Source organism: Coturnix japonica, chromosome 1 (assembly GCF_001577835.2).
Source record: "Coturnix japonica isolate 7356 chromosome 1, Coturnix japonica 2.1, whole genome shotgun sequence".
Classification (NCBI taxonomy): Eukaryota; Metazoa; Chordata; class Aves; order Galliformes; family Phasianidae; genus Coturnix; species Coturnix japonica.
In genome coordinates, this window is record NC_029516.1 from 40,960,276 (window position 1) to 40,977,148 (window position 16,873).

Consider the following 16,873-nt stretch of genomic DNA (forward strand, 5'->3'; position numbering starts at 1 on the left):
CCAGCTCTTCAGAGCTGTCTGAACTCTCTGATGGCAGCCTCTGCATACATAAATGGATACGCACAGAGCCTTTTTCAGGATCTGGGATTGCCAACTGTCTGTCTGTCCTTCCTCCATTAAAGACAATGAGGCCAGTCTCGCTGGGAGTTTCCAGACAGTACAGTGTGGAAGCCACAAAATACAGTAGTTCAGATATAAAACTAGAAGGCTGTTGGTTTAGAGTTCCTGGAAAGCCTGGGATGGTGTACAAATGAGCTAATATCTAAAACATCTTCAAATATGTTTCTACATCAAATGTTGCACAATTAATGCTGCAGAGGAATAAAAAGTAGAAACAGACTTGCTTTTCTGTGCAACAGGACAAGTGTGTCACATCCAGGGATTCCAACAGAAAAATGTGAACTTCAAATAAAAGTCTGAGCTATGTTGTCAGTCTAACCAAATGTATTAGATTGGGACAAACAGAGCTGTAGATTCTTGCATAAAAGCAGAGGACTTTTGACCATCCCTTTCAGGCAGAGTTTTGTCTTTTCGAGGTCCTCTCTTTTAGATTAATAGGTATGTTCATGCATTAATTAGACTTTTCCTTGGGGTCGGAGACGGATGAGCACCAGGGCTGTGCTGCAGATTGCTTCAGCTGCCTCCCGCTGTCCCTGCATGTAGCTCTGATCTTTTTTGATAGATATTCTCAAGCTGTGTTTCTTAATGAAACTGTCTTTGGAATAGCAGTTTGTGGGGTGACAGGGCTACAATTTTTTTGCAGTTGCGTATCTGAAACAATTTTATATACTGCTTGAGATTGCTGCGTTCAGTTCAGTAGTTCCAAAGACACTTCTGTTTCCTGCAGACAGCGTGCTCCTGCAACATGTACAGATGGAAGCATCGTTTGTTGACTGAGTTTCTCCAGTTGCATGTGGAAATAATTGAATGGCACAAAGAACGGCATTAAAAATGGCTTGTGCTTTCCTTGCTTGGTTTACAGAAGAGGTCTGTTGAGTCAAATGCTTTGGACCTGGCTTTGGCTTCTCATGCTCATCCTGAGGCTCTCGTCTGCAGTTTCACAATCCGTCTGTACAGAACTTCCCGAAAACACTCAGGCTCTTTGCAGTTTTCAACTTGAGTATCCAAACTCATTCAACAGTTTTGGAAGTGAGTGCCTTCATAAATCTTTAGGCCGCGAGATGTGCACGGCAAGACCTTCTCATGGCCTGCCTAAAGTGCTCAAACAATATAAATATGGTATAAATACCACTAAATAATACGTCTTGGAAAGCCTGAGTCAGAAATACTTTTATGTTCTTGTTGACCTCTTTCAAGTTGACAAGAAAGCCTCATTTTCAACGTAAAAAAAACTGAATGAAGATGTTACTTCTAGGCGTAATAATCATCTTAAAAAGCTGTGACATACAAAATGAAGGAAAACCAAAGCAATTAAGCCAGATTTTCATCTTTTTTCTGCACCTGAACCTGTAAACTTTGCACGTGAACCCCCTATGCCCGTTATTAACATACTGATGCACATTAAAGTGAAAATGGAAGGTCAGGTTAGGTAGCAGGGCTCCGTTTGTGTGGTTTGTTAGGCAGCAAAGTTCACTTTGCACGTGCTGATGTGGTGTGTCATATTTCCTCAAGACGAAACCCAAGGACAGTTTCTCAGAACTTGTCAGCCTTGCGTCTCAGAAAGATTTGGTTGGTCTCACTGCAGCTGGGAGGAGCCCACAGGCACAACTGAGTGTTGAGCGTGTGAGGTTCAAACTATTTCTCCTTGTCTGACTCCACAGTCAGTAAGGAAGGTCACTGCTTCGTGTATTTTGTTTATTGATGTCTACCAACACCTAGCGCTTACATCTGAACAAGGGAGGAAGAGAAGAATGTTCAAGTTTACAGCTCTGGCACAAAAACTTACAGCATTATAAAAAGAGCCTGATATCTTTATGAGTTTGTTGAACTAGAGAGATGATTGCTGAAGAAAAATTTTTATTTCCATGTTTTAAGACTGCTTTTCCATTTTTACCTCCAGGAGGTAGATGTGATGTCAGCTGTTTTCAGTTGCTGAGCAAGTAAGCAACTCTTCTTGCTTGTCCCTAGCATGGCTTCAGATTTGGCTTCCCCAGGGATACAAGCATAGTTTGTATTTCTGCATCTCTGGGACAGAACGGAGTTGTTTAGTTTCGTGTTTCGCATTTTGGTTTTGTTTCAGTCTCACTAAGGTTAGCAGAGCTGCGTTAAATTCCCAAACCAAGTAAAACAAATATTCTACGGTCTGTCTGATCTTCCAGCCTTTTCATTTCTGACGTTAAGACATTTTTATTTCTGATTTGCTATGCACAAAAGCCAAAACGACTGAAATTTTGATTCTGGACCAAAATCTGGCAGCAAGTAGACTATGAAACTGTGAGGGAAAACATCGCTCTGTATGCACGAGACGTGAAAATTAATCGTTTAAGCACAAGATTTTTTCGGATGTTTAGGTTTGCTATATGAATTGTCCCACTAATACTGGCATAAATCTTATATAAATATCTTAAGTAATACAAGTGTTTGCTTATAGCTTGTTTGAGTTTGAATTCGCTTCAGTTGCTTTGGCAAAACACTGCTCCTGAGAGAGAAAGAGTAATTGGGCCCCCAGCTTTCAAGGGCATGACTACAGCTGTGAGTCACCTCATTACTTTCAGTGCTGTCCTGGGACCCTTGATGAGCGCGGCTGGTCGGAGTGCTGCATCCCAGGGCAGGTACAACGCGTGCCAGTGAGCACAGTGTGCCAGGTGAGAGACCAGCACCAGCTCAGAGGGGAAAGAAGGGCAAGGACTTGTAGTGCAAAGTGGTCTGTGCAGTAGGCTGTACCCTCCCTCTTGCTTCCATTTCTCAAAGGGAGGCTTGTCAGTTCCCTAAGATAAGTTTGTCAAAATTAAATCAAAAAGGGGATGAATTTAACTTACAGATACCTAAGACTTTCATTTTTATTTTTTTAATAAAAACATGGAAATGTTCATATATCTATATACATACATAGGAACACATACACCCACAGATGTAATCTCCCATTTGCCGCAGAGATAAATGAAAGTCCTCTGACTGTGACCCTTTAAAATTACTGTCCTGTAAGTCAGCTGGAATTGCTTTCAGTCCAGTTGGGTCAAATAAGTCATGAGATTCCAGATTCATTTCTCCCAGATCTTTATGTGACTCGGCACCTGAGCAGGTTGTGGTGCTGAGCCCCATTGCTTCAGGAGCACAGGTACCTATGGAACACCCAGCCGGGTGATTTGGGCCCCTGTAGCTGCAGCTTGGCAGGCCAAGAAGAGCACCCGGCCACAGCTGAGCTGTGTGTTTTAATACCAGTAACTGGTTTTCCTGGGGATTTTAAAATGTCAAAAACTCTACTAAAGTTCATGAGCCTTTAAAGAAAAAGGTCCTGACACAAGAAAAGAAGCAAAAAAGAAGTAGGAGAGATAGAAGTCCATCTTGCTTATGGCATGTGGTGAAATTTTTCACACCTGTGCAAATTGTTTATAGAAGGACACTCAGCTGACCCGTTGGTAGCGTTTTGATTACTTGCTTTGCATGGGTGTAAATGATTAAGTGAAGTGCCAAGCAGTGGAGGATTCAGCATAATGATAGCACTGTTTTAGCTTGCTCTGCACGGCTTGTTCTATTAATATATGTGGTCAGGAAGGAACGCAGTCTCACTTTGCTAAAATCTGAAACTCGGTAAAGCATAATATGTGCAGTATTAATTTTGGTTTGACACCTGCCAGGCAAAGATCTTCACGAGCCAAAGGCATTCTTCTAAATGGAGTTCCATCTGTTGCGCAGACCTTTGATTGTGATATTTCTGACTACTCAAGCCAAAGCAAAAAAGAATAGCCAGCTTGATGAGAAATCTCTAAGTAGAATGAGCGGTTTTATCAGACTTAAAGTATAATGGCTTGTTGTCCTGTTTGGTTTAAGTTTGGTAAGGGAAAAATGTGTAACTAGTTGTGTTATATAACAGAACAGTCCTTCGTGTTGGCAGCACTAGCTTTGTTGTTGCATGAGAGAAACATCCATAGTGAAGTCCAAGTGCATGATTTTATCTTTGAAATGCCTCAGCCTTGAGGAATATTTCTAGGGAGGAAAGTTGCTAGTAGAAACTTCACTCGTTCATTGTGCTTACTGGCAGATAAACATCCTGCAGATCCTGCTATGGCTCTTACAGGCTGAGGAGCAGCAGAATTAATGCGTGCCACAGCTCCTTGAAAGACATTTGAAGTCAGTATTCAAGTAGTTTCTGTCAGAAGAAGTTATGTGCCAATCCCTCGACAAAAATTGCGTGGTGAGTTTGTCACATAGCTGACAAAACAATCATTAATTGCTCCGTTGTCTTTGTTTTGCACTTAGAGTGGGTGAGTTCTTCTGTCAGCGCTGCCCTGCCCACCTGGATAAACACTGGTTTCCTATGGAACCATGAGAAGTCTGCTGCAGATACGAGTGTGCCTTATGATCGTCATGACTTCGTACAACCAACCACTGATTGTTAATTATTATTTGTGATAGTGCAGAGAAGAGACTTGATTGAGGGAAATGATGGCTCTGTATGGTTCAGACTCATAATTAATGGTTGAACGTGTTGTGAGTATTATCAAACTCCACTGAATTCACTCAGAACTACAGAGCATTCAAAATTAAATAGAAATTCGCAGATGTACTTTAGAAACTGATTTTCAACATTATTTCTAGAGCTGACTCTTGGTGTGACTGACGGCATTTAAACCGGGGACTCTTGTCTCTGCTCTGGCAGGCTGTCAGATAGCTTTGTACTCACACACAGCTGCACTTGGCTTCCAAAAGGGTCTTACCTGTTTTTTCCATAAAACTTTTCAAGGCATATTTGGAAAAATCTTTGGCCAAGATCTGAATGCTGAGTACTTGTATTTATGCAGTTGTTCCAAGCTCAGGTGTTCCTCAGAAACTTCCCATTAACGGGATGTTTGTTTCTTTTTTCCTTAGTGCCGCATGCTGAACTATCATAGAATCATTAAGGTTGGAAAAGACTTCTAAGATCATCTCATCCAACCATCAGCCCATCCCCACCATGCCCACTGACCACATCCCTCAGTGCCACATCCACACGGCTCTGGAACACCTCCAGGGATGGTGACTGCAGCACCTCCCCGGGCAGCCTGTGCCACTGCCCAGCCACTATTTTTGAGAAGACATTTTTCTTTCCCAATTTTTAGCTAAAGTATCACTGCAAGGATGCTGTGGCTTCAGTGCTGCGTGTGACTTATTTATGTACAACAACGTTTTGTAAGTAAATGCATGTGATAAACAAATAAATGTAAATCCATGGGAAACATCAAGCACGATGTATTTCCACTTCAGGTACTACAGCAATATCATGTAATGCTAAAGCTAAAAAAGCATAAAAACGCAGTCTAATTCAGTCCAGTCCTGTCTGTAATGCTCAGGTGATTCTGCATGAAAACAGCAGGTGTTACATCCTGCTCTGTTTGTCCTTTCTTTGCGTAGAAATTCTTTTCCTCTGATGCATCAATAGATGTCATTTAATGTATACAGTCAATTATGTGATTTCTCGGTGTGCAGCAATGGAGAACTACTAGGTAGGATTGTAATTATTTAATATTTGCATGTGAAGCAGAACAAAATCCATGGTATTAACTGCTGAAACGTCATCCCTGCTCTTCCTGATAGAAAGCAATTGAAAAGTGAAAAATGGATTAGCTTCAGCTCTTCAAACCCCGGGATTGTTTCTGGCAGCATGAAGAGAGTGAAAGCATGGATTTATTTAGGGACTTCCCTCTCAATCTGTTTAACATGGATTAAACAGGGCTAATACTGAAGGCTAACAGTCTGTAGAAATCTGTGGAGGTAAAAACACGTTAGACACATTACAAATAATAAATCCTGGAAAACTATGCAGCTACTGGAACAGAATAGTGAGAATCCAGTTGAAACCCTTTGTCATGGATGTTTGTGTTTCAGGTTTTACTTTTCTGCTGCCACATCCGCAGCTACTTTGCATCCATTAGTAAGTGATAAAGAAAACATGAATTAGCTGCTGGTCCTGAGCCATAACAGAAACATCAGCATGCTGTAGACATACAAGATTTTATGCCGCCTTTTCTTCCTACTCTAATATCAGAAGTTTTTTTAATGTGACAAAGCATGAGGCCTTACAGAGCATGCAGATGAGGAGGTTGCCAGTGAATGAAGACATACCTACCTTTTAATTACTGTAGAAATGCATCATCTCAGCATGATGGAGTTGAATTTGGTGCCATAGGTGGGTAGGGCTTCATTTGAGGGAGACTGTTTAAAGTTGCTGTGGATGGGATTATTGCAGAATCATGGCTGCATTTTTTCTACGCACTGACTGTCGGAGTTTTAGATTTGTTTATAAAGAAAAGCAGAGACCTTCCTATTATGCAAAGCATCTTAAAAACCAGCATGATGTGGAAGAGCGCAGCCAATCTTTGGAACGTATATTTACTTTCGTTTTGATTAATGTCTGATAATTTAATTATGAGAAGTGGAAACGTAAATTACTGTAATAGAAGTACACTTAAGGGTAAGTGTGTTTTACGATCTCTAATTGCCGAGGTTGGTTTTAATCATATACATTCTGTATATTAATGACTGCGTGTGTTCATAAGATCAGAAAATACCATCTTGCAGAAACTTTAAAGTCCTGCATCTGTGAAGCCTGCCTATGGCATATACTCAGGTGAACATAAAATTCTCTGTCAAATTTGTTCTACTGTAGCATCGTCAGTGCAGCTTTCTCCCCTTGTGTGCACTTATAGTACAGCCTCCATTCTGTAGTTTAGTCAGAGTATGTAAATGAAAAACATTTGATTACATTAGAGAAAATAGATTGTATTTATTCTGGATTTATCCAGGCACTCTTGGGAAGGTAAACAGGCCTGTTCTTCCTGCAAAGCTGCAGGTTTTCCATCACCAGGGTTTCCCTGTGTCGAGACAACTCTATGGAAGAAGAGGGAGTTTCCAAGTGGAGATCAGCGCATTCGTTGCAGTCATCATTAAATGATGTCCCCCAATATAATGAAATGAGATGAAAGAGGTAGGCATGACTCTCCCTCTGGTAATGGTCGGAAAGCTGCTGAGGAGGCAGCAAGCATTGGCAGATGGAACAATGACCACACTCTGCCACCATGACAGAGAAACAGCTGGGCATGTGCTAAAAGCAGAAGTCTGTACATCTTCTCTGAGTTATTTCAGGCTTCCTTCCTAAATTACTTTAATCTGGGAGTATTAACTTTATATACAGAAATATCAATAATGGGGTCAGATTTCCATGTTCAGGTATTGCAAGGTATGGTTCCGTTTTTCTCATTCCCCGGTCCAACACTTTATGAAACTCAGTGGCACCAGGGAGCAGACCATGGCGGTTTTGAATAGTCTCTTCCGGATGGACTGCACGATCCATATTTATAGATTTAGAGAAAAAAACACCTGTATGGTGATATATAGAAGATAAATATTTTTCCATGTGCCACGGAGCATGATTATTTGGAGCTGCTGCAATTCACTGATGTTCGCTTCCCAGCCTTTGAATCAGTTTGATGTATAATTTGCAGCAACAACAAGAAGAAAATAGCACCCAGATGATGCTGTACAGCTTGATTTCTGGATAGTCTGTTGTTCTTTTTTTTACTCATCATCAGATTGAGCTACTTTGTTGTGTTTGAATGGGTATTGAATCAGGCCTTTTGAAGTTCACAAGTAAATAACCTTATAGTGCTTCCTTAACATTATAAATTTGCACAGGACAGAATAAGTGCTGCATTCCCCATGCAAGCCCATCAAATAAATCCAGCATGGTACACTCCCATTCAGCGCTCCAGTCATTTATTACCACAGGTTGGCTTAATGCTTATGAATTTGGATATGCTGTAGGAAGATGGCAGGCATATGCCTTCCATTTTGCCTGTTAGGACAGGGCTGGGAGAGAAGAACTGAACAAGAAAGCAGAAGAGCAGCCCCACAAAAGGAGGCCCACTATCACCTCCCATCCCCTCTTCTAACAAATCAAGCCAACCTACCCCCTGCAGTTACCTAGCAGTTACCTTCTTTATTCCATCCTTCTCACCATGACCACTTTCACCATCTGGTCTTTGATTTAGTGAAGTACATTACTTGCTAGGAGCCCTCAGGACTCCTAAATTTCCTCTTTCCCTTTCACCCAAGGTCCATGGTAGCTCATGGAGGGCTGCTGCTCTCCAGAATCTCAGATCCCTCCGTTATCAGCAGCCTTACATGCTCACCTCCCCATTCACATTCGACAGCCCCACCTCAAAGCTCTTGAAAGCTTGTCCCAACCTGATCCTCCAAGTGTTGTTCTGCTTCATGATCCAGTTCTGCTGTTGTGCTCAGCCCAAGGGGATTACTCTTTAAAGCAAACTTACATGGTTATATGCAGGTTTTTTGCTATTATGACTCTTAGTCATTAAATAATTCCTGGAACATAATGCACCTGCCAAAATACACAGCACACAGTCTGACAACCACGACCAGGCCTGCTCAGTTCTGGGTCGGCTGTTCAGGCTAGTTGAACAAGTGCACTGCATTTGGAGGGGGCTGGAGGAAAGCAGCAACTGGCACTAGTTCTTTCTTATGTATGTTTTCACAGAATTATGGAAGCAGAGAATGGGTTGGGTTGGCAGGGACATTAGCAATCACCTGGTTCCACACCATTGCCACAGGGAGGGCTGCAGCCCACAACATTGGGCTGCCCAGAGCCCAGCCCTTAGCTGAAGTGTTCCACGTGTCTGGCTGCTGCCACGTGAATGTTCATGTACTATGGAGCTGTTGTGTTGTCACTGGGAGTTCCCATCTTCTGTAATGTAGTTTCCTAGTAACTAAAGCTGTGCTGTTCTCCTCTGAGGGCTGTTAAGTATACTTGTGTACCCGGAATACCTTCTGAACCTGTTGTCCAATTTCAGGAAGCCTGCCTACTTGCTGCAGTGGAGAAGGATAATTTCATAAGTACACTGGGGATCAATAAGCAGCCAGAGAGGTCCTGTGAGGACTGGCTGAAGCAGGAGTCAATCAGCTGTGGGACTCACTCCTGGGGAAGCAAGGCTTTTTTTGGGTCTGTACTTGTGGGACTGCTCGCTCCAGCTTTAGCACTTCTCAGGGAAGAAGTGTACTCCAGATGCCAGAAAAGATGATTAAAGACGACTCTGAAATGCTTGCTTTGAACTCTTTAGATATTACGAGTAGGATCTGGTAAGGGTGTCAAGAGAATAAAAAGGGCTAGGCAGTTGAGTCCAGATCACTGAAGGACTGTACTCCTACCAACAGGAGATGCAGAGGCCACAAGCATGCCTAAGAAATTATTCCTTTATGCAGCCTCATTCCCAGCTGTGCAAGATTTGAAGCCCAGAATCACCTGCCTGTTTGTGAGGTGATAATACAAAAATAGGAGTGCTTGCCTAGTGCTTTGAGCCAAGGATCTTGCGTTTGATTTTATTGTGTCTAAGCAACCTCTTTCTTCCCAGGAGTTTTCTCTCTCTCCACCAGTCTCTGTTCTGGAGGTTAGGAAGTTTTCTTGACCCTTCACAGGGAAATCTTTCTATTTTTTACTGAGATTATTAATCAAGAGAAAGAGAACAAAGTAGAACTTTATTGTGCAGCTCAGAGAGACTTGGATTCCAGTCTCTTCCAGGACTGCTTATCTTTTCTTATCCAGTGAGTGCACATGGCCATTTTAACAGATAAAATACAGAGGCAATGCTGGAAGCAGAGACCAGTCCCCAGAACATCCTTTCCCAAGGGGCAGCTTTAACCAGCTGTGGTTAGATAACAGGTGGGCCCAGTTATCCCTGGCTCCCTAACTCTGTCCTCAGCTGCCTATGGAGTTGTCCTCCAGGATTAAGCCACAGCTGATTGGGACTTTTTCAGCACTTTGGATTCAGGCACATCATTTCCATCAAAGTATTTTTTTACACAACAGATAGGAGCAGCCAGTAAAATGAATGGACTGCATATGGAAGAAGGATCTCTGAAACTCTTAACAGACACTTTTGGTCACACGCAGAGAAGTCATATTAACGCAGAGTCCTTTAGACAAAACCATAAGGCATTTTGGGCTGCTGGTGGTTCTGAGGAATCAGCTGGGCACTTTGCAGATCACCCCAAAACACCTCAATGCTTCCTGCTGCTGCATCCTGTGCTGGAACTGTGCCTGCTTGCTCCCCCGTTCAAAGCTCACTTTTGCTGGACTTTATGTTACATCCTCTCACTTCTGCCAAGGGGGGGCTGAGCTGGGGTGAGTTTCGTTTTCCATCCCCCTGATTGTTACAACATCTTAAAGTTTTGTGCTTTAAGCTGGGAATGTATCGAAGAAAAATGAATGCCAAAGTATGAACCGGATGCTTTTGCCCCAGACATATTTTTGGCATCTATCTGGGTTACTCTGTTTTGTTTGGTCCCTGTCTGTGATAATTTCTATTTATATCCAGGTCTGTTTCCTGTCCACACTCACCAGAATGGCTGTGTCTCCCACTCTGAGCCATGGTCCAGAAGCACACAGGCTGGTAGTTGCCGATGTTTTCATTTTGTTTTCAGCTGGGACAGCTAGGACTAAGGTTGATGGTGGATGATCTTCCTTGACCTGTTAGAGCCAGTGGCAAGGAGCAGCAGGTGGAGAAGGGGAGAAGCCTGTCCCTTTGTGCTGCAGGATTCAACAGGAGAAGCTAGAGTTCTTACTCTGATCAGTTCCAACTCTGAATCCAGGGTGAAGAGCATCGTCCCTGCTTTCAGCCCTGTGCAAGGGGATTTTTATGATCCCAGTGCTGCTCCAGCAATCTGGCCTAGAGCAGTCCTGCCCCAGGTCAGCGCACTCCCCAGCACAGAGCTGTCAGCTTGCTGTTTCTCAGGAGCTTGGTGGTTTTGGTGTGAGCAGCAAGAGGCTGGACTTTCAATCTCCACAGCATGCAGCCATGACACTTCACAGCACAAACCATGTCCAGAGCTGTTGTGGTCTTTCATTTGGCCTGCCCTCTGGAGGTAGAAACGCCACAAGTGGTCTTCTCAGGAATACCCTTGAGCACCTTCCAGGTCCCCCTGTGAAACAGAGCTCTCACCACTACAGCAAGATAATGAACAGGCAGCCCAGTGGCGCCTCAGATGCAAGTCAGGTCACACCTCCCCAAGCCCCACTTCTCCCCATTTCCAGTGGTGCAGTATGAATTTCGCAAGCCTGTATCTGTCTTAAGCACGGACATCTTCATATTGGACCTGTCTAAAGCTAGAAAAGCTTCATATCTTTGCAAATTGAGCTTTTAGTTTACTGAATGTGTATTTCAAATACAGTCAGAGCATCTGCATAATTGGAATTTATACTGTAATCTTGCTACCTCCTTCAGCCTGTTCTGACCAATGCAGATTGTAAGCGGGGGTCTGCAGTAAAAATAACCAAAACAAGCTGTCTTTAATGTTTTTGCAATGTGTTCAAACCAGCTTGGTTGCTGAGGACAGAAGAAGCATTTCCCTTTTACCTGAAATGCCCTTGTGTTTATTAAATTAAGAGTGTTATTAATCATAGATCATATCCAAACCTTTATATGATTTTACATTTGTCATAACTGAATGATCTCACTAAATATTTCTGTATACCTCTAAATAATGTTGCCTGTCATGTAATACTTGTCTCGCGTTTTTCTCAGTGAGAAGTGAGCTGAAAAAGAGCTATCACAGAAAATAAAATGGGACTAAAGTAACAGGCCTTTGTATTAAATTTAACATTTGGCTCCTGTCCCAGAATTTCCTGCATCCATATTGGAATCAGATGCTAGCTCAAGATGAAAAGATTTCCTGGATGGGTTTTATTCTTATTCTTATTAAAGGGCTGATAACAGGCTGAAGGCAAGATACTTGTTGTAGTAAAAAAATCTGCCTGATATCAAAGGCTGGATGGACAAGCTGACATATATTGTTGTTAGGCCTCCCTGCTTGATCACATTTCAGTACCATAAAATCATTCTGCTAGTGAACACGAGATGTAAAAATCTTGATGTGAGAGCAAAAAGCTCGGGCTGGCAGGTCCTCCTCCTGGGCACGGAGTTCCTGCTTAGTATCTGAGACAATACGTGAGTTCAATAGCAAGAAATACTGCTGGCTGCAGTGCAGGGTAGCTGTCTCTTGTAAATCGTACTTCTTATCAAATACTTGGACTCATATTTGTGTTAATCGCAGGCACTCAGTGGTCTCGATGTGCCCGTGGAACTGGCATTGTGTGTAATGGGGGGTCAGCCCCATGGAGCTCCTCTTCCTTCTTCAGGAGAGTTGTGCTGGGGTGACAGGCCGTGTAGGCTGGGCCTTCTTTGCCACTGCTGACATTGCCAACAAAATGTGCATCCATAGAGTATGCGTGCTATAGAGCCCTTGTCTTTGCAGATGCATTCTTGGGAGGAGATGAGGTGTTCTTGAGCTCTGTGATGAGGGCTGAAGCCACTGACCCGGCACAAACCCTTCTGTCTCTGAAGCCACTGAAGCTGAAAGATGATCTGGACATTCAGCCTTTGTTATCATAACTGGGACCTGTGCAAGGAAGTTGTGAGGCCTGTGCCCTACCCAAAAACCAGCCGGTTCCCTTGGCACCAGGAGATGAGAGGTCCCAGTGCTGTGGTTTAACCCTGCAGGCAGCTCAGCACCACCCAGCCACTTGCTCACGCTCCCCAGATGGAATGGGTCAGAGAATCTGAAAGGGAAAAGTGTAGGAACCCATAGGCTGAGATAAAGAGAGTTTTGTAGGTAAAACAAAAGCCATGTACATAAGTGAAGCAAAGCGAGGAACTCATTCCCTTCTTCCCATCACCAGGCAGGTGTTCAGCCACTTCCAGAAATGCAGGGCTCATTGTGCGTAATGGTTTCTTGGGAAGACAAATGCCATCTCTCTGAAAATCCATCCCTTCCTTCTTCATTCCCCTGGCTTTTATTATTGTGGTCCATGATGCTGTATGGTATGGGACATCCCCTTCGTCAGTTGGGTCAGCTGTCCTGGTTCTGTCCCCTCCCAGCCCATTGCTGGCAGGGCAGCATGAGGAGCTGAAATGTCCTTGGCTCTGTGCATGCACTGCTCTGCAGCAATGGAAACATCCATGTGCTATCAACACTATTTTCATCAAAAATCCAAAACACAGCATCACATGAACCCCTAGGGAAAAAATAAAAATAAAAAATCTCTATCCCAGCCAAAACTGTGACACCTAGATGCTCTCCAGAAAGCAATTTTGCCTTTACTCAAAGCAGCTCCATACAGCACTCGTGTGACTGGGCTTGAACAGTACAAATGTTTGCAGGCTCAGGGTAACCTATGCAAAAACAATTGTTGTTTTGAGACAGTGGAGTAGTGCTTTCTAGTGTTACTGTTCTGCTGTGGCAGAGACTTTGAGCAGGGTATTGAAGCTATAAATTAGATTTTGCAGATCGACTCCTCTGAAGGGAAGCTGCTGTTTCAGATTGGCAGGCTATAATTAGCATTTTCCTGAGGTTATTTTTGCTCTGTTTTGACGCAGTGTCATCAGTGACAAGAGTAGAGTAGCAAAAAGAAATAACCCTTCATTTCAGCTTGTGATCTCAAAAGGTATCAGAGAGTGAATATGTTCTACAGATACGCTGCTTTTCTAGGTACACCTTTTCAAAGCAACTGGTCTGTGGTTTGAATTTAAAGGCAGAGAACTCTTTCACTAGCACTGGGCGTTTACAGCATCAACATCAACATGTGAGCTTATACCCAGCGCTCCTTTTATAGTCAACAGAGAGAAACGTGCATTTTTAGAGGAGTAATTCATCTAGTCTATTTTAAACATCTTCTTTCCAATATATGAATTGTATTCTAGAAGAGCCTATTTCTCTCCTCAGCAGTAATTAATCCTAGCACTGTTAGGGTTTATTCAAATAAAAGCCCCCAAAGCTGGCCACCCAAAGATGATTTTGCTGTATATGACAGAGAACAAAGGGTAAGCAGCATCTTAGGAGACTGAAAAGGCTTTCTGGTAACTAAGGAATCAGTTATTTCTGAGGTGCACAAACAGAGAGACAGGACCAAAGTGATAAGGTTATTATTGGTCCCATATGTGTCATCGTACAACAAGGCTGATTTTCAGAATGTGCCGACTGCTGGAAACATGTTCCTTCAGAACCTTTCTTGTTCACTCCCCTCAGACTCCATAATTACTTCTGAAAGTCCTGGCTTCAGAGTGGAATTCTGATATCTGGATTATTGGCATTCAGAAGCTCCAGGCTCTCTAATAAGGTCCATTGAGCATTAGTTTTCCTCTAATTAATCTTGTATTTGATTATGTAATTCATTTTTTCTGGTTGAGTGTGCTTGCCATTTCTCTAATTAATTGATTATTTCACCTCAGCTTTGCTTATTCTCTCCTTGTCAAGGTTTTATGTTAATATTTGCAACATTGCCTAGTGATGTGATTTTGCATTTTCTTTCTTTTGTATTTACAGATTCAACCGCAATTGCCCCACGTATTCTGAAGAGTTCACCCACAGATCAGCAGATGAACAAGCTTGCGAGGAAGCTGGGACCTGAATGGGAGCATATTGTTCTGTGCTTGGGTTTGTCCCATACTGACATCTATCGATGTAAAGTCAATCACCCTCACAACGTTCAGTCACAGATAGTAGCTGCGTTTGTCCTGTGGAGACAGCGTTTTGGGAAGAGTGCAACAATCCAAAGTCTGCAAGCCAGCCTGATGGCAGCAGAGGTGGATCCTTCTGTGATGCAGTACATGCTTGAGTAAAGCCTTGCTTTGGAAGCTTTCAAGTTCTTTGCTAAACTGAGTACATCACTGAGATGAATTGAAGATCTGGTGCATCAGACTGGCAAAATTGGGCTTGAGAACTGTGATTTTATTAAGATTCCACATTTCGGTTTTCTGTGGCACCTTGTGACTTCTAATTCTTTTCATGCCAGATTTCTTTTTAGCAGGCATTGAAAAATGGATCGCTCTTTCCTCTTTCTTTGCTCTTGTACTATTCCAGTGGGGATATAGGGTGACGCTTAAACTCCTTGCATGCAGGAGGCCCTTCAGCAAGGTTTCCCTTTTCACTGTGGGAGCAACACTTGATTTAACCTGTTTTCTGGACTGTGGACTAAGAGCCGTTTTTACTGCTGATCCATGCTAGTTCCCTGATATCCCAGTAAGAAATGAGAATAATCACTGTTACTAATGCAGCGATTATACAGCAGTTACTGCAGGTGGCCCGTTTCACATTTGTCAGAGCCTTCGCGCATAGCATTTCTTATTTGGGTAGATGGCTGCCACCTTACTCTACCTTTCAAACTGAAATGAGATGACTTCTAAGTTTCCCATCTTTGTCTCAGCTAGTAAACTGGTGTCTGCTCAGTCTTTGTACTACAGCATGTGTGCAAAGGCAACAGAAACGGCCAGCTGCTCTTAAAGACCTGATGGAAAGAGGCTAAATACATGTTAATTCTTTATGGGCACTTTACTGTACTGTAAATGAGGAACAATGTTTGAGTGCAGGGTTTCCAGGTCTATTTATGAGCAAGTTCTGGTCGACCATTTCATCTATACAGAGTCATTGCCAAATAACTTCCCATCCTACAGGATCTGCTCCATATAATTTAACAGCTTAACAGGCTTGTCAGAATTCTTTACTAGGGAAAGAATGAGCTTTATTGCCTTTTTCTTTCTTTTTTAATTCTTCCTTTACTCTGATTTTTGAAGCCATTTCCCAAAGATGGGTAATTAGGAAAAACAAAGACATTTTCAGGAAACATTGTCTGCCTTGCTTTTCAGAAGCATGAAAAGAGAAAATGTGTCCTGCAGGTCCTGAAGTGATCTGGTGGAAGTCTTCTGCTTACAGTTTTCACCTTCTGTAAATCATGATCCTGTTATACCTCACTCAGATCTTAATTAATCATATCCTATTACAGCTATTTACAGAGTCTAAGTCTATCAACAAGTCCCAAATAAACAGTTTAAATCAATTTAGGCCATGTTACTTATTTTACTAGTTTGCGATGCTTTCATTCCAGCATATACTTCTTGTTGAAAACAGTCCTAGAGGTATACAGAGGCATTTGGCAAATTCACATAGACACGGCGCAGAGCAAGGAGTGTGAGGACTCTGAACCTGTTCTGCTGTGAGATGAGCACCAGCGTGACATGCATGTTAGGGAAGAGGGCCAGAGCGGTGTCTGTGGCAGCAGGGAGATGTGGAGTGGGATGAACTACTAAAAACACGGCTTACAGGAGGAAGGCAGCTCCCAGTCACAGAAATGCAAGGACCTTGTCTTGCTCTGAGCCAGCTCAGGCCAAGTCTGAACGCAGGCTGGTGACATGGGGAGCCATCCCTAGCCAGCTCAGCCTGAATGCGGCAATACGACCAGTCCTGCGGTGAAGTGGTACGATGGGTGGTACACTCACAGGGTCCTGCTACTTTCTTCTCTGCATGACCTTTGGACTTTATGTTCTTCTTTTACAAGGCCAATGTCAGATTATGCATAACTATACCTAGAGCATTTTAAAGGAAAGAGCTTGGAACACGTATGAAGTCTCATGCCGAAGAAGCCTTCCTAACCAGTTAGGTATCCTAACAAATCACCTAATTCATAACTTATAGCTGCTTTCACATTCCCAGGCCCAAATTTAATGCTGTAATACTTGAGCTGCAAATATCGAAGGGAGAGGTTTACTTGTTTTATGAGACTGTTTCCATTGCTGTTATTTTTAAATTCATGGAAATGTTTCTATTAGACTCTTCAGTTTTATTAAGGCTTGTTTTTGCACCACACAAATACAGGGACACATTAAACTTGACAGTAGTATTCTTTTAACCCAGTGGATTTTTCCATCTACTT

The 16,873-nt window shown here is 42.8% G+C and overlaps 1 protein-coding gene across 2 annotated transcripts in view; it reads left to right on the top strand.

The window, feature by feature from the left end:
- Positions 1-16,000, top strand: part of CRADD (CASP2 and RIPK1 domain containing adaptor with death domain) — a 72,653-nt gene extending 56,653 nt beyond the window's left edge. For both annotated transcript variants that reach the window (XM_015858241.2, XM_015858248.2), the window contains exon 3: positions 14,491-16,000. In XM_015858241.2, coding sequence (XP_015713727.1) covers positions 14,491-14,786 — 296 coding nt within the window. In that variant the 3' untranslated portion in view covers positions 14,787-16,000. The remainder of the gene's footprint in view (positions 1-14,490) is intronic.
- Positions 16,001-16,873: the final 873 nt, after the last annotated feature.